The following is a 26,126-nucleotide window of genomic DNA, read 5'->3' on the forward strand; positions in this document are numbered from 1 at the left end:
TGAACTCACTGGAACCAAAGGGGTGTCTTCTATAGGAAACCTGGAATCATCTGGAAGACACAAAGGATCCTTTTTCTCACAGCTCTCTTGGCTGATGAGCGTGTCAGCATAGTTGGGCTGTGGGAAGATCAGGTGACTCCTCCTGGAGTCTGCAGTGAGGGAGACCTCATGGGAATAGGTCTGCAGGAAAGCCTGCACCCCGTCCATGCCCACAAAGTGAGAAGCCTGCATGCCAGCCAATCCACCTCCTGAAGCCTGGAGCAGACGGGATGTGTGCCAATGCCTAAGCCTGAGCGCCAGTAAAATGATCACAAAGGCAAGGAAGACACAGGAGACCACAGCCACAGCCACTACCAGGTACAGTGTGAGATCCGAGGCCTCAGGGTTTGAAGGCATCTCAAGACTGCCCAAGTCAGCCAACACATCTGGGATGCTGTCAGCCACAGCCACAGTGAGCGTGACGGTGGCTGAGAGAGGGGGCTGGCCATGGTCTTGGACCGCCACCACCAGGCTCTGCTTGAGCGCGTCTCTGTCCAGCAGCGCCCGCGCAGTGCGCACCTCGCCCGTGTGCAGCCCCACCGCGAAGAGCCCTGGCTCGCTGGCCTTGAGCAGGCGGTAGGACAGCCAGGCGTTCTGGCCTGAGTCTCTGTCCACTGCCACCACCTTGGTCACCAGGTATCCGGGTTCTGCGGAGCGGGGTGCCAGCTCCACACCAGTGGAACCATCGGTGGGGATGGCAGGGTACAAGATCTCTGGCACATTGTCGTTCTGGTCCAACAGGAACAAGCTCAGTGACACGTTGCTACTGAGTGGCGGGTCCCCGTTGTCACTTGCCATAACTTGCATTTGAAGATCTCGAAATTGCTCATAGTCAAAAGAGCGGAGTGCGTAAAGCACACCAGTATCTGTGTTGATGGAGACATAGGAGGAGAGAGGCGCTCCTTGGATGGTGTCTTCGGCCAAGGAGTAAATAACTCGGGCATTCTCATTGCTGTCAGGGTCATGGGCTGTCACAGAGAAGATGGAGGTGCCTCTAAGGTTGTTCTCAGGGAGATAGCCCGAGTAGGAGGTTTGAGAGAAGGAGGGTGGATTGTCATTGATGTCGGCCACGTGCAGAGTGATGTGAATTTCTGTGGACAGGGGTGGTGTTCCTCTGTCTGTTGCAGTCACTGTGATGTTATATTCAGAGGTTTTTTCTCGGTCAAGGGTTTGGGTTGTCAACAATCTATAATAATCTTCTACTGAGTTTTCTAATTGAAAAGGTAGGCTCTCCAGGATGGAACAAACAACTTGACCATCCTTCCTGGAGTCTCGGTCATGAGCATTGAAAAGAACAATTACTGTTCCTCTGGGAGCATCTTCCCTCACTGGACTAAACAGAGATGTAACGATCACTTCCGGCCTATTGTCATTTACGTCTTCCACAGAGATGAGCACTTTTGTCCATGCCTTCAACCCTCCACCATCTTCCGCCTGTATTTCCATTTCATAAAATGCACATTCCTCATAATCTAGACTCCTTGCTGTTGATATTTCCCCAGTGTTTTCATTGAGCTGGAATAACGGAGATTGTTTTCCACTAATTTTCCAGAATTTATAGGCCACTTCTCCATTGACTCCCTCATCAGGGTCACTAGCTCTTACAGTAAGCAGCTGGGTGCCAGGGGGCACGTTCTCTGGGACAGTCACTCTGTAAATCGGTTGAGAAAACACCGGCGCATTGTCATTCATATCCAACACTGTCACTTTGATGTGCGCGGTGCTGGAGCGAGGTGGTTCCCCGCCGTCGGAGGCCACGAGGACCAGGTGGTGCGCAGCCTCTTCCTCGCGGTCCAGGGCGCGCTCCAGCACCAGCCCGGGGTTTATGGTTCCGTCGTCTGCGGTTTGTAAGTCCAGGGAGAAGTGGTGGTTGGGGCTGAGCTGGTAGCTCTGCAGGGAATTCAAGCCCACATCCGGGTCAACAGCCTCTGGGAGTGGATAACGTATGCCTGGCGCAGTGATTTCATTAATTTTTATTTCCAGATTTTCGGCCTGGAATTTTGGGGCATTGTCGTTTATATCAGTTACTTCTATTTCTATTCCATAAAGTTGTACTCTGTCTTCAACCAGAACTTTAAAGTTAAACAGGCAGCGCGCGCCCTGGGCGCAGAGCTCCTCCCGGTCTATCCTGCCCGCGGTCACCAAGCTGCCGCTCCGCGCGCTCAGAGCGAAGAGCTGCGTCCTACCTCTGGAGACGATGCGGACCCCGCGCTCCGCCAGCTCCGAGGGCTCCAGCCCCAGGTCCTTGGAGATGTTGCCCACGATATAGCCCTTCACTGTCTCTTCAGGCACAGAGTAGCGGATCTGGCTGGCCGGGACCTCCCACAGCCTCCCCAGGAAAAGGCAGAGCAGGGCCAGCGCTCTGTGGCGCGGGCTAGTCGTTGGAGCCGCCATTGCTGCGTCGCTCCGGAATTTTTTCAGACCGCTTTCTTTGCACGCTGACTCCGCAGCTTCTTTATTCCTCCTGCAAATTCTGGCGATCTTTTTCCTCAGGCGAAAACCGGAGTGTCCCAGGTTAAGAGGCTGAATTTTGCTCCAGCCCCCGAGTTGGTAAGTGGAAGCTGCGGGCTTTGTGTGGTTGGCAGGTTGCAATATCCCGATGGAGCGCCGACCGGGCTCTTCTCAGAGCTGGTGAACAGCGGCGCCCAGAGTCCTACGCCGGTACTACACCCGCTGAGACGTGCAGCACGGCACCTTTATCACAGACGATTGACGAAAAGCACTACTCTCTTCTAATTATGATTTTAGATTTCTCGAATTGTTTCTTACATTCATATTTCAAAAGCAGTAATCTTTGTGGATATCTTAGTGGAATGAAGTGGGATGATTTTTATTAAGTGTATTATTAAATCGCCATTTTTCTTAATATCAAACTAACCCTAATTCATGGTAAAAATGGGCTTTTTCTCTATTTTCAACTTTAGACATATATGTATCTTACGTAATTTATATTGAGTCAATATACAGAGATATATCTTTTGCTCTGAAGTTATTTTATAAGGTTAATTATTTTGATAGTAAAATTCCTTGAGTAAGGTTTCCTTAAAATTTTATTTGCAAAACAACTTTAATTAGGCAATAGTAATAGACTTTCTCACCTACTAGTACTAAATTTAAAATGCACTGGTTTTTAAATTTTACATATTTGTGATTGTAAAACATGTTTTTTCAATTTTTTGTTTGTTTTCTATGTGAATATCTAATGTATTTGGAAGATTCAGATGAACATATACCGAAAAGCAGGTTTTCATTTCAATTCTTTCATCAAGAAATCAGGCAACTTCCAAGTAGTCTTAAACTTCTAAGAGTCACTGAAACTTATGTAATAATTTGGGTAAAAGAACATGAGACATAGACAAATTGTTACCACTAGAAAGTAAAAAGTAAGTGACTTTAGCAGAAATTTCTTCAGCAGTTTGTAAAGACACCATCTACTGAAGCATTTCCTAAGGGAAACCAAACAAGAGACTGGTACTCAATGGCAGCTTTGTATACACATGAAATTAGAAGTTTTTGTTTTTAAAATGGGAAATTTAGCATTCTCCTTTCCTCCTACAGAAACAATGATGATGATAAAACTTGTAGTCCCTGACATTTCAGACTATAAATAATAAGACACATCTAGTGACTTTCCCCCTCTATTTAAAAAAATACAGGTCAGAGATGAGAGTGACAGCAGCACTGGCATTTCCTTTTCTTTTATAGTCTCTCCCAATAACGATATAAGAAAGAGGAAGATTTTGCCTTCAAGAAAACTTGAAGGAACTTAGATAATGATTTGGACTTTCTGGTGAGCTCACTGAGCCCCCCCCACACACACACACAACACACACACACACACACAGATTATTCTTCTTACAATTTTGAGGGATTCAAAGAATCATGACTAGGTAAATATAAGGAACTAGGCATGAGGACTCAACATAAGGAAGGGACAGAAACAGGACCAGTGAAAGCACTGAAGGAAAATACCTACTAGTAGTTTCTAAGGATCGCCTACTCTAATGTTTACTGATAATAAAAATTTTTAATGTTAAATAAGAAATGAGACCATTAGTGGGTAAACTTCAATAGCTTTGAAAACGAGATAAGACATTGGCACAATATTTTTGCTGGGGAAAAAGAGCACACTCTCACTGCTTTGAAAATCCAAACTTGGTAAGACAACTCTATTTTATGGCGGATAACTACTCCCAATTCAACACTCCCCTTGAAGAATGGAAATGCAGCTTTCTGACAGGATATACTATCCCCAAGGCAACTCACTAGACTTGGAAATGTAATCTATTTTCATATACATTTGGGAAACTGGGTAAATGATGAAAAGGACTAGACGCTTAAATGGAACTCACCGCTGTTACTGTTTCAGGATGGGAGGTCGACTCACCAGAATTACAAAGTGGAAATAAGGCCCCAGATGAATCACCACAAAGTATGTCTTGTCCTGAACTCAACTGCTCCTTACAGTTTAGAAAATTAAACTCTGTCTTTCCAGCTTGAGTAACGCACAGATTGTAGGAATAAGGCAAAGTCCCTTCACTGTAGAGAGGGGGAACCACAGGTCCAGACTTGACACAGAGACCAGGCTGAAAGCAGCCCCAGGTGGTGGGGCTGGAGGAGCGTCGCAGGCGCAGGGCCACCGCCAGAATCACCGCGAGGAGGAAGAGCACGGAGATCAAGGCCAAGGCCACCACCAGGTAAAACTGCAGCTCGGCCTGGGGGTCAGAGGGTGCTGGACGGTCACTGAGATCGGGCAGCGCCTCTTGTAGGCTGTCAGCGAAGACCAGGAGCAGCGTGGCTGTGGCCGAGAGGGGAGGCTGTCCCCCATCACGCACAGCGACCAGCAGGCGCTGGCGGGCAGCGTCCCTGTCGCCCAAAGCTCTGGCCGTGCGCACCTCGCCCGTGCGCAGCCCCAGGCTGAACAGCCCCGGCTCGCTCGCCTGCAGCACGTGGTAGGACAGCCAGGCGTTGTGTCCAGAGTCAGCGTCCACCGCCACCACCTTGGTGACCAGGTAGCCTGGCTGCGCGGCGCGCGGCACCGTGTCAAAGAGCGCAGAGCCGTCGGGCCCCAGCGCGGGGTACAGCACCCGCGGCGCGTTGTCGTTGCGGTCGCCCACCAGCACGCGCAGGCTCACGTTGGCGCTGAGCGCGGGCGAGCCCTGGTCGCGGGCCTGCAGCGTCAGCTCGAAGGCGCGCAGCTGCTCGTGGTCGAAGGCGCGCTGCGCGAACACCACGCCGCTCTGCGCGCTCACCGACACGTAGGACGACAGCGCGCGGGGCTCCAGGTCGCTGGCCACGATGGAGTAGGCCACCTGGCCGTTGGGTCCCAGGTCGGGGTCGGAGGCGCTGACTTGGGCTATGGAGACCCCGGGCGGGTTGTTTTCTGGCACGTGGACCAGGTAGGCTGACTGTTGGAAAACCGGAGCGTTGTCATTGACGTCGGTGATGTGCAGGGTGATGGTGGTGCTGGAGGAGAGGGGCGGTTTGCCCCTGTCGGTGGCTGTGATGGTGACATTGTACTCCGGGGTCTGCTCCCGGTCCAGCGTTCCATCTGTTACCAATTTATATGAACTTTTGGAGGAGGAGATTATCTGAAAAGGGACTTTATCTTCTAATCGACAATTCACCTCCCCATTCTCCCCGGAATCTCGATCGTGTATTTTGATTAAAGCAATTAGTGTTCCAGGCACTGCATTTTCCAGAATAATTTCTACTGGAGAATGGAATGTAATTTCTGGACTGTTGTCATTTTCATCTTGAATTTTAATTTCAACTGTACATTGTGCAACCAGTCCTCCACCGTCCCTCCCTTCCACTATTATAGAATATTCCTTGATTTCTTCGTAATCCAGAGCCCTTAAAGTGGTAATTTCCCCACTCTTTGGATGTAGATGGAAGACTTGCCCGGTCCTGTAGAAGGAATAAGTTATTTCCGAGTTGACACCTTCGTCCATGTCGGTGGCCAACACCTGCAGCACAGTGGTGCCTGGGGGCACGTTTTCTGGAAGGCTGACTCTGTACAGGTCCTGCTTGAATACAGGGGGGTTATCATTGGCATCGGTGACCTGGATCCGGAGCTCAGCAGTACCGCTTAGGGGTGGGTCTCCGCCGTCCAAGGCAGTGAGGATTAACCGATGGTAATTCTGTTGCTCCCGGTCTAAGGGTTTCTCCAGGATCAGTTCTGGGTATTTACTACCATCCTGTTTCTCCTTATTTATCAAGGAGAAACTAGGGCTGAGAGAAAGTTTGTAACTCTGCAGAGAGTTCAAGCCAGTGTCTCCATCTTCCGCTGCTTCTAATATATACCGCGTGCCGGGCAGTGTGGACTCACTGATTTGCAGGTCAAAGGAATCTTGCATGAATTTCGGGGGGTGATCATTAATATCCTCGATCTCCACGCTCACGTGGTAAAAGTCCAACGGGTTTTCAGCAACAGCCTCAAGTTCCAGAGCGCAGACGGGCTTCCTCCCGCACAGCTGCTCGCGGTCCAGCCTGCGGCTCACCAGCAGCTCGCCGCGCTCCGCGCTCACGGCGAAGTGAGGCTCCTCAGAGCTGACGCGCAGCTTTCGAGTCGGTAACTCGCGGACCCCGAGTCCCAGGTCGGCGGCGAGGTTCCCCACCACCGAGCCCCGGGCCAGTTCCTCGGGAATCCTGTAGCGCAGAGGCTCCGACAGCGCCGCGGGGCAGGACAGCGACAAAGACAGCAGGACGCCAAGGAGCGCGGGCCGCCGCTCGGCCCAGCCCGCGTCCCCAGCGCCGCCCCCCATCCCCCTGCTCCCCGCAGCTCGCTCACCCGCCCGAACACGCCGGGGAACAGGTAACCTCAGCGTTGCGGACGCCCGGAGCTCCGAGCGCCCTTCACTTGCTGCGTGGGGTCCCGGTTCCTTCTTTCCCAGAGGCGGCGGCGGGGAAAGGCCGCTCCAGCGAGGCTGAGGGGGAAAGCGAGCTGCGGCTGCGCGAGGCGACCGCCGCCCGAGCTCTCCGCCCTGGCCAACAGCGGCGCCCAGAGTCCGCACCGGGGAACTGCAGCCTCTGCGGCTTCAGGCCGCCCAGCTAATTATAATCGTGTGCTGGACGGAATAAGTTGTTTTTTTTGTTAATATAATTCCATCTTGAAATATAAGGCCTTCTTTAAGGTATATTTACTCTTGTTTCCAAATTATGAGGCATATCATGTTGGCTTTTTATGCAAACCTACATATACAGGATGGGGCAAAAGTGGTTTACAGTTGTGAGTACATAAAACACAGAGTTTATTCTTGTTTTAATTATTGTATTATTTTCCATATGAGCAACTGTAAACCTACTTTTGCCCCACTCTGTATTGGTCATTCATTTCACCATTCTACACACATACATTGGACTCTTGCCTTCTGCTAAGTTCTGCCCTGTTTGTGGTCATGTAACAATGGGTAAGACACAAGTATTGCCTTTAGAGAGTTTATCATCTACTGATCTCACAAATTCGTTCTCTTTATTAGTTATAACATGTGAAATAATTTCTGACTTTCTTTTATTGATTCCTATGTTTTGCTCCAACATTTCTATGTAATTAATGCTGTTTCATATAGCATATATTAAGAGAACATCAATGCTGATGAAATTACTAGTAAAGTTGTGCGATTTTGCGCTAATCCTCCAACATCTCCTCTCCTAGATAATATCAATACTCTGTTTATAAAAATGCCTTTTTTTTTTTTAAATCTTCTGACTACTTCAGGGAGTATTCATTCCATAAAAACTGTCCCTATGACGTAGCCAAGACATGATTTATTCTACCCTCTTTTTCATATCTCAAAATTACTTGGCTTATGTCATACCCAATGTAATATGTAAGTTCATTCTTATAAGTTACTGAAGAAATGTTTATCTATTCTTCAATATAAAATCACAAAGGGATATTCCAGTAGGCTGCATTACTTCCTTATCTATGTACCTATCTTGTACTGAATTAATGACTTTGAAATGGAAGGAACTGAGCTCACAAGAAGTTTATTTAAATAAATTTACTGAATATAGGCACATTTTTCTAATTTTTTACTTCATTCAAAAAAAAATTTTGACAATTAGTGAGTGTTCTGACCAAGAGTAAGAATTTGCTTTTCTATCAGGGCAACTTTCCATATACTTTTTTAAAATTGCAAAGTGTCAGTAATATTGTTGTCCCTTTAAATGACTGTGTATCCAAACACTACAGAAAATATAAAAATATTTTGCAAAATATGTAAAATAAGAGGGAATACTGCATTATCCTTGAGAAATGTCTTTTTTTATTACTAACAAATGATTTATTGTATTTCCTACTTTCACCTGATGACAAATCAGGGGTTAGTATCATTAAAATGCTATATCAAGGAATATAGAAGACATACACATAGTCTAGATGGAATCATTTTTAGTTGATTGTGTTGTTCAGAATTTGTGTACATGAAACTTCTATTCTTTAAATCAACATTCTCAAACTCCCTTGCCATGAGTACACAGTATATTTCACATGGCTGCACCATCAAAACAATTCATTGGAACTCTACTGAAACATGGTCTTCTTTATTTTACAAAACTCTCTTTCAACAGTTTAAAATGACATTTTATTTCACACCTGATTTTGTTTTGTTTAGAGGGAGGAGCAGTGGTTATTTTAGACTTTAGATTCAATGTCTCCATTGGTATGAGCCTGGGTAAACATCGACACACAAACTCAACATTTAGGGACCAGTCGAACCTACCACCAGGATCCACCATTTAAAATGTATTTTAGATTTTGAAATATAAGAAGCACTGAAGTTTTGAAGGGTACTAATGTAGACATAGGGCTCAGAAAAGAGGTTTAAAATTAAGGAATCTTTCAGAGCTTAGTTTTAGGTTCAAACCCTGAACACATGCTAAAATTCTGTGATGTATTTTATTTCTACTAAGATAATCCAAGGATTTAGGAGTCTCAATACCTTCCTCTCAGTTCTAATTTAGGGATATATGTATTCCTATATATAAAACAAACTTCCCTTCGGTCATTGGGCAACTACTTCTTAAATGAATGAATGGTGACAATTATAGTAAAATATGGAAGGCTTTAAAAAGTTGAGAGTTCACATTTAAACAATCATGTCCAATCCTTTGGAAAGCAAATGAAACAAACTATGATAATTAGAGCTCAATTTTATAGTATAACCACTAAAATAAGCCCTAAATTTTGTGGTATACCTTACAAATATTTTAAACTTTCTTCACAATACATGTTTCAAAACACATACATTTATAATAAATATGATTCCTCTGAGAAATAAATGTAAATAAGAACTGGACTCACCTGAACAGAAGCAGCTTCACCCTCACCTTCCTGAAAATCTACGGCTGCTAACAAGGCATCTTTTTTCTCACAGCTGTCATGGCTGATGAGTGTGTCTGCATAGTTGGGCTGTGGGAAGATCAAGTGGCTCTTCCCTGAGTCTGCAGTGAGGGAGACCTCGTGGGAATAGGTCTGCAGGAAAGCCTGTACTCCTTCCACACCCACAAAGCCTGAGGCGGGCAGGCCCATCAACCCTCTGCCTGAAGCCTGAAGCATCCTAGACTTGTGCCATCCCCATAGTCTGAGCACCAGCAGAACCACCACAAAGGCAAGGAAGACACAGGAGACAATGGCCACGGCCACCACCAGGTACAATGTGAGGTCCGAATCATCAGAGTTGGCAGGGTTCTTGATGTTGCCCAAGTCAGCCAGGACATCTGGGATGCTGTCAGCCACAGCCACAGTGAGTCTGACGGTGGCTGAGAGAGGGGGCTGGCCGTGATCCTGAACAGCCACCACCAGGCTCTGCTTGAGCGCATCTCTGTCCATCAGTGCCCGTGCAGTGCGCACCTCGCCCGTGTGCAGCCCCACCGCGAAGAGCCCCGGCTCACTGGCCTTGAGCAGGCGGTAGGACAGCCAGGCGTTCTGGCCTGAGTCTCTGTCCACTGCCACCACCTTGGTCACCAGGTAGCCAGCCTCTGCTGAGCGTGGTGCTAGCTCCATACCAGTGGAACCATCGCTGGGGAGCAAGGGATACAGAATTTCAGGCGTGTTGTCATTCTGGTCAAGAATGAACAGACTCAATGACACATTGCTGCTGAGTGGAGGGTCCCCGTTGTCCCTGGCCGTCACTAGTAGCTGTAAGTCTCGGATCTGCTCATAGTCGAAGGAGCGCAGTGCGTACAGCACACCTGTGTCAGAGTTGATGGAGACATAAGAAGAAAGAGGTGCCCCCATGATGGTGTCCTCGGTCACAGAGTAAGTGACTTGGGCATTCTTGCCACTGTCAGGGTCCTGGGCGGTCACAGAGGAGATGGAGGCCCCTCTGGGGTTGTTCTCAGGTATATAGGCTGAGTAAGAGGCATGAGGAAAAGTGGGCGGATGGTCGTTGGTGTCTGCCACTTCCAGGGCAATATAAGTTTCAGTAGATAAAGGTGGGGTTCCTAGATCCGAGGCCATCACTGTGATATTGTACATGGACGTCTCTTCTCGGTCCAAATACTTCCAGGTCACTAACCTATAATAATTATCTATTGATTTTTCTAATTGAAAAGGCAAATTAGCATGTATGTAGCAGACAACTTGACCATTCTTCCCGGAGTCTCGGTCATGCACATTCAAGAAGGCAACTACTGTTCCAGGAAGAGTATTTTCCAAGACTGGGCTGAACAGAGATGTAACTATCACTTCAGGCCTATTGTCATTTACGTCTTCCACAGAGATGAGCACTTTGGACCTCCCCATAAGAGCGCCAACATCTTCCGCTTGTATTTCCATTTCATAAAATGCACATTCCTCATAATCTAGACTCCTTGCTGTTGATATTTCCCCAGTGTTTTCATTGAGCTGGAATAACGGAGTTTGTTTTCCACTAATTTTCCAGAATTTATAGGCCACTTCTCCATTGACTCCCTCATCAGGGTCACTAGCTCTTACAGTAAGCAGCTGGGTGCCAGGGGGCACGTTCTCTGGGACAGTCACTCTGTAAATCGGTTGAGAAAACACCGGCGCATTGTCATTTATATCCAACACTGTCACTTTGATGTGCGCGGTGCTGGAACGAGGTGGTTCCCCACCGTCGGAGGCCACGAGGACCAGGTGGAGCACAGCCTCTTCCTCGCGGTCCAGGGCGCGCTCCAGCACCAGCCCCGGGTTTATGGTTCCGTCGTCTCCGGTTTGCACGTCCAGGGAGAAGTGGTGATTGGGGCTGAGCTGGTAGCTCTGAAGGGAATTCAAGCCCACATCCGGGTCAACAGCCTCTGGGAGTGGATAACGTGTGCCTGGCGCAGCGATTTCATTAATTTTTATTTCCAGATTTTCGGCCTGGAATTTTGGGTTATTATCATTGATGTCAGTGATTTCTATTTCTATCCCAAAAAGTTTTCCTCTATCCTCAACCAAGATGTTGATATTTACAAGACAGCGCGCGCTCTGCGCGCAGAGCTCTTCCCGGTCTATCCTGCCCGCGGTCACCAGGCTGCCGCTCCACGCGCTCAGGGCGAAGAGCTGCGTCCTACCTCTGGAGACGATGCGGACGCCGCGCTCCGCCAGCTCCCGGGGCTCCAGCCCCAGGTCCTTGGAGATGTTGCCCACGAAGGAGCCTCTGTCGCTCTCTTCTGGCACGGAGTAGTGAATCTGTCCCCTCCCGACCTTCCACAGCATACCCAGCAGCGCGCACAGCAGGACCAGCTCCCGGCTTCCTGCGCGATTGTTCCAAGTGGCCATTGTTCTTTCGCTATGGAATCCTCTCCGAATCTTCGCTGGGCATGTGTGTCTTGTTTACCTTTCTGCTGCAGCTACAGAGATCATCCTATGGAAAGCTGGAATGTTCCAAATGTAGGACGGAGTCCCCCGCAGCCCTGCAGTTGATTTGTGGCATTTGCAGGTCTTTGTGAGGTGGGAGCCCAGCGTATCCGGATGGCGTTTGGTTACATTTATCTCCAAGATGGGTGAACAGCGGCGCTCAGAGCCCTGAACAGTTACTGCATCCATTTAGATTTGTAATACTGTTTGCTAGATTACTGAGGAAAATAAAATACTACTAGTTTTTCATAGTTTGTTTGGAATTTATTGACATTTTCCCTGAATTCATGTTTTAAAAGTAATTGCCAAGAAGCATGGAATGAAGTAAGGTTAAAGTCCTACAAAGTACTATACAATGATCAGATGTATGGTTTAGCATCACATTAAATGACTCATATTTCTGCAATACATTTACTCTTTCAAAAACAAATTTTTTTCTTTATTATGCTTTAAGCTTTATTGTAAACGCCTTCAACATCTATTATCAAATAAGTAAGAACTCCAGTTGTCACTGGCAATCAATTCACTCAGACTAAAAGAGGCCTATTGAGATGACCAACTCAGAGTTGTTTTACTTGTTTTGAACTAATTAATCATTATAGTAAGATTTCTGTAGGTATTTGCTTTTTAATCTTCTTTTTAAAATGTCATTTTAAATTACACACTGATAATGCTTCAAATTAATATTGTAAAATATTAACAATTTAGGTTCTACTTTCAAGTTTTATCAGAGATTATACTGATTTGCTTCTTTATTTAAATTATTTATACTTTTCCTATTTGAAAACACTTGAAAGGTACAAATGAATTTACAATAAAAAGTAAATGTCCATTCCATTCTTCCACGAATGAGAGATTACATTTTAAAGCTGTCAATTAAGTTCTTAAGTAGACATATTCTAAAGTTGCTTTTACCTATATGAGTACTTTGATCAAAAGAACCACAAAAAGTAAGGAACACATAATTATCCCCAAGGAGTAAAAAAGTGCCAGTACAAACAAATGTCTCCTCAGCAGTTTGTAAAGTGGCCATTAATTGAAGCAGTTGCTAAGGGAAATCTAGCAAAAGGCTGAAACAATGTGTTACCGTCTTGTGTATATACTTGGTTACACATCAGATTAGCAAATTTGTCTAACATTTTAAGAATTCAACTATATATTTCTCCTAGAGATAGTAGGACAACTAGGAGACACCTAGTTATATTAGTTTAAGGTTGCAAAAAAAGACAGTTAAAACACTATCTTCTCTTGGATGGAAGAGCCTATAGAATGAGCTTCGATACAGATTAATCCTGAAAAGCCTATGCTGCAAGGAGGGAGAACATGCTTTTATCTTCCAAGGAGCATAATGGACCTACTGCTAAGTCAAAGGAGTTTTACACACACACACACACACACACACACACACACACACACACACACACACACACACTACATTGCATAGAGTTACAATGGGTCCATCTACATAAAAATCAGGTTAAGATATATTATTCTAGGAGCTTTTGAAACAAAAGGAGAAGTAAATATAGAGACAAAACATCAGATTAGTATGGAAACCATAACAGCTAAATGAGTCAAGAAAAATATCTCATTTTAGAGGGTTTTTTTGGTGTATGTTTTTTTGTTTGTTTTTTGTTTTTGTTTTGTTTTTTCCTTAAAGGCTTATTTAAATTACTGCCTACTTTTACATTTACAGTATGTCCAAGCTGAAAAAAATCATGAATTTAGTGACAGGAAGAAAAATTTAGGGAAAAATCTCATAAGCTTTTATGAGAGAGCCTATAGCCTTGTGTAATGTTTCCCTTGTAGATAAACCCACACCTTCAATCCTTCCTAAATCTGAGCCTGGCAAGACATCGCTAAAAGACACATAAGTGCTTCTACTTCAACAATGGTATGACAGCTTATTGACTAGCTACAAACTTTTCTAAGGACAACTTTTAGATTTGAAAATGGTACGTTTTCCTGTGACTACAGAGAACTAACTGGGTAGACTCTAAGAGGCAGGTTATGCTTAAAGGAAACTCACCTGTTGGGAGGTCGACTCACCAGAATTACAAAGTGGAAATAAGGCCCCAGATGAATCACCACAAAGTATGTCTTGTCCTGAACTCAACTGCTCCTTACAGGTTAGGAAATTAAACTCTGTCTTTCCAGCTTGGGTAACGCACAGATTGTAGGAATAAGGCAAAGTCCCTTCACTGTAGAGAGGGGGAACCACAGGTCCAGACTTGACACAGAGACCAGGCTGAAAGCAGCCCCAGGTGGTGGAGCTGGAGGAGCGTCGCAGGCGCAGGGCCACCGCCAGAATCACCGCGAGGAGGAAGAGCACGGAGATCAAGGCCAAGGCCACCACCAGGTAAAACTGCAGCTCGGCCTGGGGGTCAGAGGGTGCTGGACGGTCACTGAGATCGGGCAGAGCCTCTTGTAGGCTGTCAGCGAAGACCAGGAGCAGCGTGGCGGTGGCCGAGAGGGGTGGCTGTCCCCCGTCACGCACAGCGACCAACAGGCGCTGGCGGGCAGCGTCCCTGTCGCCCAAAGCTCTGGCCGTGCGCACCTCGCCCGTGCGCAGCCCCAGGCTGAACAGCCCCGGCTCGCTCGCCTGCAGCACGTGGTAGGACAGCCAGGCGTTGTGTCCAGAGTCAGCGTCCACCGCCACCACCTTGGTGACCAGGTAGCCTGGCTGCGCGGCGCGCGGCACCGTGTCAAAGAGCGCAGAGCCGTCGGGCCCCAGCGCGGGGTACAGCACCCGCGGCGCGTTGTCGTTGCGGTCGCCCACCAGCACGCGCAGGCTCACGTTGGCGCTGAGTGCGGGCGAGCCCTGGTCGCGGGCCTGCAGCGTCAGCTCGAAGGCGCGCAGCTGCTCGTGGTCGAAGGCGCGCTGCGCGAACACCACGCCGCTCTGCGCGCTCACCGACACGTAGGACGACAGCGCGCGGGGCTCCAGGTCGCTGGCCACGATGGAGTAGGCCACCTGGCCGTTGGGTCCCAGGTCGGGGTCGGAGGCGCTGACTTGGGCTATGGAGACCCCGGGCGGGTTGTTTTCTGGCACGTGGACCAGGTAGGCTGACTGTTGGAAAACCGGAGCATTGTCATTGACGTCGGTGATATGCAGGGTGATGGTGGTGCTGGAGGAGAGGGGAGGCTTGCCCCTGTCGGTGGCTATGATGGTGACATTGTATTCAGGGATCTGCTCGCGGTCTAGAGCTCTGTCTGTCACTAATTTATACGTGTTTCTTGAAGAAGTTAACAGTTTAAATGGAACATCACCTTCTAATTTACAAGTAACTTCTCCATTGTCACCAGAATCCTTATCACGGATTTTAAGTAAAGCAATGTATGTTCCCAGACTGGTGTTCTCCATAATACGATCCGTTAGAGACTGGAATGTCACTTCTGGGACATTGTCATTTACGTCTAGGACCTCTATCTCCACAGTACATTGGGCAATCATTCCTCCACCATCCCTCGCTTCCAAAACTATGGAATATTCTTTGACGTCCTCAAAATCTAACGTATTTCGAGTAGTAATTTCCCCAGTAGTAAAATTCAGGTCAAACTGGGTGGCCTGGCCTGCTTCAGTGAAAAAGAAGGTGATCTGCGCGTTGACACCCTCATCCTGGTCGGTGGCCGTCACTCGAAGCACTGTGGTGCCTGGGGTCACGTTTTCCAGAAGGCCCACCCTGTATAACTCTTGGCTGAACACTGGAGGGTTATCATTGGCATCAGTCACTAGGACCCGAATCTGCGCAGTGCTGCTTAGGGGTGGATCCCCGCAGTCCACGGCAATCAAGGTCAAGTGGTAGGACTTCTGCTCCTCCCGATCTAAAGGCATCTTCAGTACCAGCTCAGGGTATTTACTACCGTCTAACTTCTCCTTGTTCACGAGTGAGAAATGATCATTGGGACTGAGCTGATAATTCTGTAGTGAGTTGGTGCCAATATCTGCATCATGGGCAGATCCTAAGATAAACCGTGTCTCAGGCTTTGTGGACTCACTGATTTGCAGGTCAAAGGAATCTTGCATGAATTTCGGGGGGTGATCATTAATATCCTCGATCTCCACGCTCACGTGGTAAAAGTCCAACGGGTTTTCAGCAACAGCCTCAAGTTCCAGAGCGCAGACGGGCTTCCTCCCGCACAGCTGCTCGCGGTCCAGCCTGCGGCTCACCAGCAGCTCGCCGCGCTCCGCGCTCACGGCGAAGTGAGGCTCCTCAGAGCTGACGCGCAGCTTTCGAGTCGGTAACTCGCGGACCCCGAGTCCCAGGTCGGCGGCGAGGTTCCCCACCACGGAGCCCCGGGCCAGTTCCTCGGGAATCCTGTAGCGCAGAGGCTCCGACAGCGCCGCGGGGCAGGACAGCGACAAAGACAGCAGGACGCCAAGGAGCGCGGGCCGCCGCTCGGCCCAGCCCGCGTCCCCAGCGCCGCCCCCCATCCCCCCTGCTCCCCGCAGCTCGCTCACCCGCCCGAACACGCCGGGGGACAGGTAACCTCAGCGTTGCGGACGCCCGGAGCTCCGAGCGCCCTTCACTTGCTGTGTGGGGTCCCGGTTCCTTCTTTCCCAGAGGCGGCGGCGGGGAAAGGCCGCTCCAGCGAGGCTGAGGGGGAAAGCGAGCTGCGGCTGCGCGAGGCGACCGCCGCCCGAGCTCTCCGCCCTGGCCAACAGCGGCGCCCAGAGTCCGCACCGGGGAACTGCAGCCTCTGCGGCTTCAGGCTGCCCAGCTACAGTAATTAAAATTGTGTGCCCGATGGAACAATTTTTATGTCTATGTATTTAATAATGTTTAATTTGTACCATTAGAAACGTCATTATCCCAACTTTCCAGGCTTTAGGGAAATCAGATTTAGTACATAAGCTCTATATGTTAACATAATTATCCCCAATCTTCAAATCCGCACTGGTAATAGAAAGGTGACTATAACACACACTTGGTCTAAACGATCTGAGAGTACAGTAATTTTGAATACTTCTTAATTAGCAATACATTGGATAAATTTTTATGCTTCTTCCTTTGTTTCTTTTTTTCCTTGTTTTTCTTTACATTTTGGGTGCCTCCATACTCATTCGGTTTAACTTTTTCAGAGAGCATCAGTAATGCTGAAATTGTCTTTAAAAGGGCACAATATATACTTACCCCCAAATACCTCTCTTCTTCCAAGATCATTTCAGTGATTTATTTATAATAATATTACCTGATTTTAACTTCTAGTATCTCAGTGAAGGAAATAATGTAGCCAGAAAAGAGTAAGCCTATCCCTCCCCTTCCCATCCCACAATTATTTTTCTGCTTATGAAATGTAACATCATTCCTCAAAGTTACCAGGGGAATAATATTTCACCTTGCAACACAAAGTCACTAACTATGTAGTCTGTTACACTGAGGCATGGTTCCCACTTCTGTACTTACATAACATCCCATGATGACTTCCAATGAAGGAAATAGGGCCTAGAAAGTTTTTTGCTGTAGCTCATTGAGTGTAGTGACAATTCCTCCCCTTTGTTTAAAAACATTTTAAAGCATCTAATAAACTGGATAGGGGAATTTTCTTTTACAACATACCTGGTAACCACATTTCTGCCTCACAAAGTGTCAGTAACATTGTCTGCTCCCCAAGTGATTGTACATCTGAACACTGCAGAATATATGAAATATACTCACATGATTACATGTTTTCTTTATATGGAAAATACTAGCAAACACAACACTATGCTAGAAAAAGATGTTTAAACTCAAAAGTTTCCAGCAAACAAGATGATCTTGTCATCAACCCCTTCCAGATGCTAATCAACTGATGTATTAAGCTGTACTGAAGTTTTATACTTAGAGTAGTGCTTTTCAACTGGTGTGCTCCGGCAGGCACACTGGTGTGCTACAAGAATTTTTAAAACATGCGATACCTGACTATTCAGGGGCACTGACCTCTTTCCCCTTAGATTGTCAAATAAAAAATGACAATAGCCAATGCAACAATAGCCATTCAATGTGAATGAATAGAAATTATACCTATATTTTTGTCAGCTCAGCAAAAAAATATTTTTTGGTGTGCTGCAGAATTTAAGTAATTAGTTTATGTGTTCCATGAGGTGTGAAAGGTTGAAAATCACTGACCTAGACAATAGAAGTAGTTAGTCCCAGATTAGGTCAATTCTGACTGAATTTTCAGCAGACCCAATAAGTAAAGTCCAACTTGAGTATGTGAGAGGTGGGTTTCAGAAAGCCAGCACCCCACTGTCCTACTTGGAGAGCCTACAGTCACACTTCACGTGGTTCAACCACTAAAACTGCACGTAGGAATTTTGTAGTAAAACATATAACTGCCTATTTTTATGTTTTTAATATATCTTTATTGATTTCAGAGAAGGAGAGGGAGAGAGACAGAAACATCAATGATGAGAAAGTCATTGATAGAGCCCGCAACCCGGGCATGTGCCCTGACCAGGAATCGAACCCCGATCACCTGGATCCTAGGTCGACACTCAACTGATGAGCCACACCCGGCGAGGCTAACTGCCTATTTTTAAAATGCCACTCATTATACTTAAAAAGACATTTTATTTGTCATCATACTTCATTGGTTTTGAACAATGCCCTTCAGTATGGCATTAGACTCCATGTTTGTCATTGATGTAGACCTTAGTGAAGCTTGGCACACACATTTTTTCCTTCTGGCATTTTCCCAACCTTCCACCAGGACCCAACTCTCATAGGATGCATATGCTTTAAATAGGTCAGGAAGCAAGTGAGGTTCTTCAAGGCGATCAAGTTGAGGTACATGGAGGCAGAAGTGAGACAGAAAAAAAACCTCCAGACTGAAACAATCTGCAGGAGCCTTACATAGATCCGATCTAGAGAGACTCCTGAGAAGTCCCTTGCTAACCTAATAGGAACCAGAAAGACAATTCATTCTCATTTACAAACTGAATGAACTAAGAACATCAAGTGGAAAATAGGTGGGAGGTATACAAATGGGATAGTCCACTTATTCGCAATCTTGTCCACAGGCATTCACTATGGAAATGATTCCAAGTCCTGCGGCATTAAGAGTTCCATGCTAAAGTATCACCACTGATATAACCCACTTGACATGCTTTAACTTTTAAAAGTTTTTTCGCCCCACCTTCAAAACACTGCCTTTGTAAGACAATAAAGATATTTATACAAAACATAATTCCTCGAGAATATAAAGGTAAGTGAATGACTGAACTCACCTGAATACTTTGGGCTTCATCCTTACACTCATGAAAATCTACGGCTGCTAACAAGGGATCTTTTTTCTCACAGCTGTCGTGGCTGATGAGCGTGTCCGCGTAGTTGGGCTGCGGGAAAATCAGGTGGCTCTTCCCTGAGTCTGCGGTGAGGGAGACCTCGTGGGAATAGGTCTGCAGGAAAGCCCGTACTCCTTCCACACCCACAAAGTGAGAAGCCTGCATGCCAGCCAATCCACCTCCTGAAGCCTGGAGCAGACGGGATGTGTGCCAGCGCCTCAGCCTAAGCGCCAGCAGGATGATCACAAAGGCGAGAAAGACGCAGGAAACAGTGGCCACTGCCACCACCAGGTACAGAGTGAGGCCTGAGGTGTCAGAGTTGTTTGGGACGTCCAGGCTGCCCAGGTCAGCCAGGACATCTGGGATGCTGTCAGCCACAGCCACTGTGAGCGTGACAGTGGCCGAGAGAGGGGGCTGGCCGTGGTCTTGGACAGCCACCACCAGGCTCTGCTTGAGCGCGTCTCTGTCCAGCAGCGCCCGCACAGTGCGCACCTCGCCCGTGTGCAGCCCCACCGCGAAGAGCCCCGGCTCGCTGGCCTTGAGCAGGCGGTAGGACAGCCAGGCGTTCTGGCCTGAGTCTCTGTCCACTGCCACCACCTTGGTCACCAGATAGCCGGGCTCTGCGGAGCGGGGCGCCAGCTCCACGCCAGTGGAGCCATCAGTGGGGAGGGCAGGGTACAGGATCTCTGGAGCATTGTCGTTCTGGTCCAGCACAAACAGGCTCAGTGACACATTGCTGCTGAGCGGTGGGTCCCCGCTGTCATGTGCAGTCACTCTCAATTGCAAGTCACGGAACTGCTCATAGTCGAACGAGTGCAAAGCATACAGGACGCCAGTGTCAGAGTTGATGGAGACATAGGAGGACAGAGGTGCCCCCTGGATGGTGTCTTCATCCAGGGAGTAGGTGACCCGGGCGTTCTCATCACTGTCTGGGTCGTGTGCGGTCACAGTGAAGATGGAAGCACCTCTGGGGTTGTTCTCAGGGACATAGACAGAGTAGGAGGAGTGGGGAAAGGAAGGTGGGTTGTCATTGGTGTCTGCCACCTTCATGGAGATGTGAGTTTCTGTGGACAAGGGCGGGGTTCCACCATCTGAGGTTTTCAGTGTGATGTTGTACACAGAGAGTATTTCTCGGTCTAGATTTTTTGCTGTCACCAACTGGTAATAATTGTCTATTGATCTTTCTAACTTGAAAGGTAGATTTTCTGAAATAGTGCAGGTCACTTCACCATTCTTCCCAGAATCTCGGTCTTGAAAATAGAAAAGAGCAATTACTGTTCCAGGAGGTGTGTCTTCAGGGATTGAGCTGGTTACAGACGTTATAGTCACCTCTGGGGCATTGTCATTCACATCTAAAATGGTGATCAGTACTTTAGCCCTGGTCATCCTACCAGGACCGTCCTGAGCCTGAACTTCCATTTCATAGTAGCTGGATTCTTCATAATCTAGGCCTTGTAAAGTTGATAATTCTCCTGTGTGGGAGTTGAGCTGGAATATCTGTAGAATTTTTGGAGTCATTTTCCAAAACGAGTATGTCACCTCCCCATTGACTCCCTCATCTAGGTCGACAGCACTCACTGTGAGCAGGCTTGTGCCCACCGGCACATTCTCAGGGACAGTTACTTGGTACTGGGGCAAAGAGAAGAGTGGCGCATGATCATTCACGTCCACCACTGCCACCCGGATTCGGGCGGTGCCAGATAAGGGCGGGTCACCCCCGTCGGAGGCCGTGAGGAGGAGCTGGTGAACCGTCTCTTCCTCGCGGTCCAGCGCCCGCTCCAGCACCAATTCCGGATATTTCATTCCGTCGTCTCCGGTGTGCACAGCCAGGGAGAAGTGGCGATTGGGGCTGAGCTGGTAGCTCTGGAGGGAGTTCGCGCCCACATCCGGATCCCTAGCCTCTTTCAACGGAAACCGCACTCCGGGAGCGGTATTTTCCATTATTTTTACATTCATTTCTTCCGTCAAGAACCTAGGAGCATTGTCATTAATATCCATTATTTCCACTTCTATAGGGTAAAGGTTCATTTTATCTTCTATCAGGATGTTAAAACTCACCAGGCAGCGCGCGCTCTGGGCGCAGAGCTCCTCCCGGTCGATCCTGCCCGCGGTCACCAGGCTGCCGCTCCGCGGGCTCAGGGCGAAGAGCTGCGTCCTGCCCCTGGAGACGATGCGGACGCGGCGCTCCGCCAGCTCCCGGGGCTCCAGCCCCAGGTCCTCGGCGATGGGACCCACAAAAGCCCCTTTGTCTGTCTCCTCTGGCACAGAATAGAGAATGTGTTCCGCCCAAGCTTCGCTCCGCGTCCCCAGGAGGGCGCAGAGCAGGAGGAATCCTCTGTAATCCCGGCCCCTCCCCGGAGGCGCCATTGTCCCGCAGGCCCTCGGACCCGGGGCTGCCTCCTGCGGTGTGCCCCGAGGCTAGCGCGTCCTTGTGGAGCCTCCGTATTCCCAAAAGGCGCCCAGATGCGGTAGAACAGAGGGCTGAGTTTGATGCTTCTCGGGCAAGAGTTGTCCAGAGCCGGCGATTCCTCGCGCCGTGAAGCTCGGTAGTTCCGGGGAATCCTTGTCTCCTGGCTGGTGAACAGCGGCGCCCAGAGTCCCTCCTGTGTCACTGCACCACACCGAAGCAAAGGAATCCATTCCTCAGAAAACCTGCTTCATCCTTCAAAATTCTTCCGTTTATACTTCTTTAATCCATATACCTCCGATATCATGTAAAACTCAACCTTAAGAAACTGTGAACTGATGTGACAAGGTTCACGGATGAGTGTTTATTAGTCCCCGGTGATTTTGGAAAATTCCTTGGTTTGCACTGCAACTTTGAAATGACTCCTGGGCACTTGCCTTACACTTTATTGCGCATAGAGAAAGTCAGCCATCGCAGGTATAAAAAAGCAGGACTTATTTTATTATTTTAAAAAATTTATCCTCATTGTGGAAAGTATTACAAATGTTCCCCCCTTTCCCTCGTTGATCCCCTCCTCCCTATACCCCTCCACCCCCAGGCCTTCACCACACTATTGCACGACTTGTTTTTAAAAAGGCAGGTGTACACATAAGAAAGGTGTTATATAGTAACTGTTTACATCAGAGTAAAGCAAATTTAAATTAATTCAATACTATTGAACACATACTAACATGCTATGCTCTAGACACCACCATGTAAAACTCAGAGAGTCAAAGTTTTCTTTAAATTATGAAAAGGCAACTTAATAAAACTTTTGATTTGAGGAAACTCTGGAGATGGTTTAGTCCAATACCTTCATTTTAATAATTTTAAAGAATAGAGGGAATTGCCTTGTCCTGGACTATGTAGTAGTTGAACCAGTGTCAGGCTACAGATATCCTCGCTCCCACTCTCCTGAGAATAAAAGAGGAATCATTGTTGGCTTAGCTGATGCTTTATGCGGAACAAGTGCTTTAGAGATAAGAAGCCAAGCAGCAACAACGAGCTATGGAAGCAACTGGTTTTGTAGAGGCAGAAATAAGCACAGTTTCTGCCGGTTGTGGATTCATAAGAAGGGGGGTGTTGGCTTGACTGCTCCCTTTCATTATGCAATTCAAAAATCATCCTACCCTATTCCAGAATAGCTGGAGAAGGCGGGTCTCTAGACAGCCTTTGAGCATACATGCAAGACTGTCCTGAGAGGATCCTTAGAGGTACTCATTTCTCCACAGATGTTAATGAAACAAAACTCAGTTGTTGATGGATGTGAGGTTACCCTGAGCTGGTAGAAATAAAACAAAATTCCTTCCACATAGTTGCAGGAGAAAAGAGAGCAACCTGTTTTGGAATGAAGACCTAGGAAGACATAACCGTGTTTTGTAAATTATTTCAAGCCCCAGGGAAGTAGCTAGCAGCACCAGGAGGAGGAGCCAGAGGTAACATTGAAAATGCTTAGCTTAGTTGGTGTTCTCTGATGGCACTGCTCCAAAATATAGGGAACACTTTGAATGAAATGCTGTTTCAATTTATCAAAATAATTCATAGTCATGTTTGTTTTCACCAAGCAGATAAAACAACTTTTTGTTCAAAGGAACCAATATGAGTATTACAGATTAATTCCATAAACAGAAGTTAAATGCTATTTGTTTAGTCGTAATTTTGAATTTCTTGTTCACGTAAGCAAAGCATATGGTCATCAAAAACCATGACTACTTGCAGACATTTGCAAACAAAGCTTTCATGTCTGGATACTATGGCTCCCAATGCCACGATTGTTTTTTCTATCTGATACTTCAAAACTCATCGTGTCATCTCACATTTGTTTCATATTATACTATTTCTTAAATGCCTCAATTAGCATTACTTCTGGGCCCCTTCTTTGGAGTAAAATAAGTAAGATCTAGACAAATGAGGTTATAAACATATTCTGAACATGAAGAGTACTTTAGGGAGTAAATGACTGCATCACCTCTAGCATCAAGTTTTCTAAGTTATTTTACAACATAAAATCAAACATTAAGGATCTCTACTAGAGCACCATAATATGTTCAAATATAACATAACCTACTATATAAAGTCAAAAGAATTGTACAGTTTTAAAGGGAATATATTATTATTGATGTAGTTTGGGGGCAGAATCTTGATCTTCTTCTGTTTATTTGCATTAAAAAAATTATATGGAAAATCTATTTGACGTCCCAGGCATTGAGTTATCTTGTTCCATTTCTTTATGGAACTTTATCAAAGTTGAAGAACCATTTGTTTGGAGTTCTGTATGGGTTGCCATTCCCAGGCAAAGGTACGGGTATTTTCCAATGATTCTGAGATTTTATTCGTTCCCCTTTGACAACTGTCACTTCAACAGAAGTTTGATCAGAAACGGGTGGTTTTCACAGATGATAAAATAGCCCAATGATTTGGATTTGGTAGACTTTTTCCTGATGCTTCAAAATTCAGTATATGCTCAAAATCTGAGACTGTCTATATTATTAATAATAACTGCATGGTATGCAGGCCAAAGAGCCCCATTCAATCAGAACCCAGCAAATTCCATGGTTGCCAGGACTGAACACTTGGTGAGTCCACATGAATGAGTTACTGCTGTGAGGGTACAGTCTGATAGTTTTTCTGTCAGTAAAATATTTTGTCTAAATGAAATGGTCACAGGTGACTCAGATAAGAGAATAAAATAAACCAGCCTACTGCCCTGGCCAAGTAGCTCAATTGGTTAGAGCATCCTCCCAATACACCAAGGTTTAGTGAGCAGAGAAGACAATAACAGAAGCCACTGAAACCAGTTACCCATGAAACCAGTTAATGAGCACTGCTTACAACAATGAAGGTTCAAGATGTAGTTTAAATCATCCAGAACTGGTTATATAATAAAATAACATTTACACTCTCAGAGTGTGTGAAATAAGTCATAATATTTGTATAAGATACTACCTGACTCTCTTGACCAATACCCAATATTCAAGTTCTTTAAAATTGTTATTTACTATTAAATTCTGATTAAAACCATCAAAGAATTATATAAAAAATTTCCAAGCACATCAGATTTGAAAATGTGTATGACTAGAGTCTCTTGGTTAGTAATAGACTTTGGAATGTTGACATAAATAACTCTACAATTGCTGAAGTGTCATTACCAAAATACTGATTTCCAAAATCCTATATTACCCTTAGCAGCTAATTTAAGGACATCAACTTAATCCGTTTTTATGAAGTTTGACAATTTCAGGTTACAAAAGAGGTTCTCATTCATTTTCAAAGTATGTTTTCAATTGTTTATTTTACATGTGCAAATGCTTCTTTTAGGTGCACAAGTGACCAGTCTATCATTTATCAGATCACAGAATACTCCAGCTCAGAACTGGAACAGACCTTGACTATCATGTAGTTCGACTTACCAGATTATATTATCCCCAGTATTTTATTAATTCCATGGCCATCAACTTACTCCTAACTTCTTAGCAATCCATTTTGTGATAAAACAACTTTGATATTTCAAAACTTTTCTTTTCTTTTTCCTATTCATCAAACCCTAGTTTCAATCACACCTTTGAGCCATGATGAATTAGCCTAATTATCCTTTCAAATGACAACCCTCCTTTCCTTAAATATTTGAACAGAGCCTTATTTTATCTAGGTTAAATATGCTAATTATTTAAATTCTTATTTGAACATTATTAAGTCTTTATCCTGCCATTCACTGGTCACTCCTCTATTTTTAGAGATATATCCTGTAAGTGGACAGTAATGAGCATATTTTAAAATTCATTTTCATTTTTAAAAATTTATTTAGGGAGAGAGGAAGGGAGAGAGAGAGAGAGAGAGAGAGAGAGAGAGAGAGAGAGATCAATTTGTTGTTGCACTTATTTATGCGTTCATTGGTTGATTCTTGTATGTGCTCTCACGGGGGATCAAACCCACAACCTTGGCTATGGGGATGACACTCTAACCAACTGACCTGGCAGGCCAGGGCTCATTTTCATTTTTAAGTACTTTCAAGCACACAGATTGAAGAAAACATTGTAGTAGGCATAAAGCATCAGATGCAGATATTTGTTAGCAAGCCAATAATTATAATAGTGGCAATGTCAACAAATACTTGTTCACTATACTGTTTTTAGTTGGAAAAAACTTTCATTTATTTATTTTATTATATTTTACTTCCCCATAATTTCTGTGAGGTACATAAGACAAGTCTTTTCAATATGTTTTATTTTGAGGACTGTAGATATTGTGACTGGCGCAAGATGAATAACAGATAATTCCAAGGATATTATTCAGGTATCCAAACACCAAATATCAGGTCTTCTCAATTACTTTAGTTTTTATATAAATAATTTTTGATTCCTAAGTAGTAAAGGGGGAAATATCTTTCACAGATCTCCATAATTTTAGAAAATACTCCCTATTAATTGAAACTGGGGGGGGGGGGAACAAGATACTGATATTCTTTAACAAAGATTGCAATTCAGTTTCTGCATTAGAACAAGAATCTCAGAAATGTCACCTAATGGAAAAGAAAAACCTAAGAAATGAGATGTATGTAACCAAAG

General features: G+C 46.0%; 1 protein-coding gene across 16 annotated transcripts in view; it reads right to left on the reverse strand.

Annotated features, from left to right (window-relative positions):
- The window catches only part of LOC107531512 (protocadherin gamma-C4), a 146,226-nt gene that overhangs the window by 84,371 nt on the left and 35,729 nt on the right, over nucleotides 1-26,126 (reverse strand). The window contains exons 1-2 of one of the 16 annotated variants that reach the window (XM_087816315.1): nucleotides 13,878-16,283; nucleotides 11,791-12,066 (exon numbers count right to left, since the gene is read on the reverse strand). The exons of 8 other annotated variants lie outside the window; for them this stretch is intronic. In XM_087816315.1, the coding sequence (XP_087672441.1) occupies nucleotides 12,064-12,066; nucleotides 13,878-16,283 (2,409 nt within the window). In that variant the 3' untranslated portion in view covers nucleotides 11,791-12,063. Of the gene's footprint in view, nucleotides 1-9; nucleotides 3,859-4,391; nucleotides 6,807-9,346; nucleotides 13,240-13,877; nucleotides 16,284-19,058; nucleotides 25,978-26,126 lie in introns of those variants that run through there. 7 more of the 16 variants (XR_001602629.2, XM_016205583.2, XM_087816311.1 and 4 more) reach the window with 7 other exon arrangements.

The sequence above is a fragment of the Miniopterus natalensis genome, chromosome 4 (genome assembly GCF_054644295.1).
Source record: "Miniopterus natalensis isolate mMinNat1 chromosome 4, mMinNat1.hap1, whole genome shotgun sequence".
Taxonomy (NCBI): Eukaryota; Metazoa; Chordata; class Mammalia; order Chiroptera; family Miniopteridae; genus Miniopterus; species Miniopterus natalensis.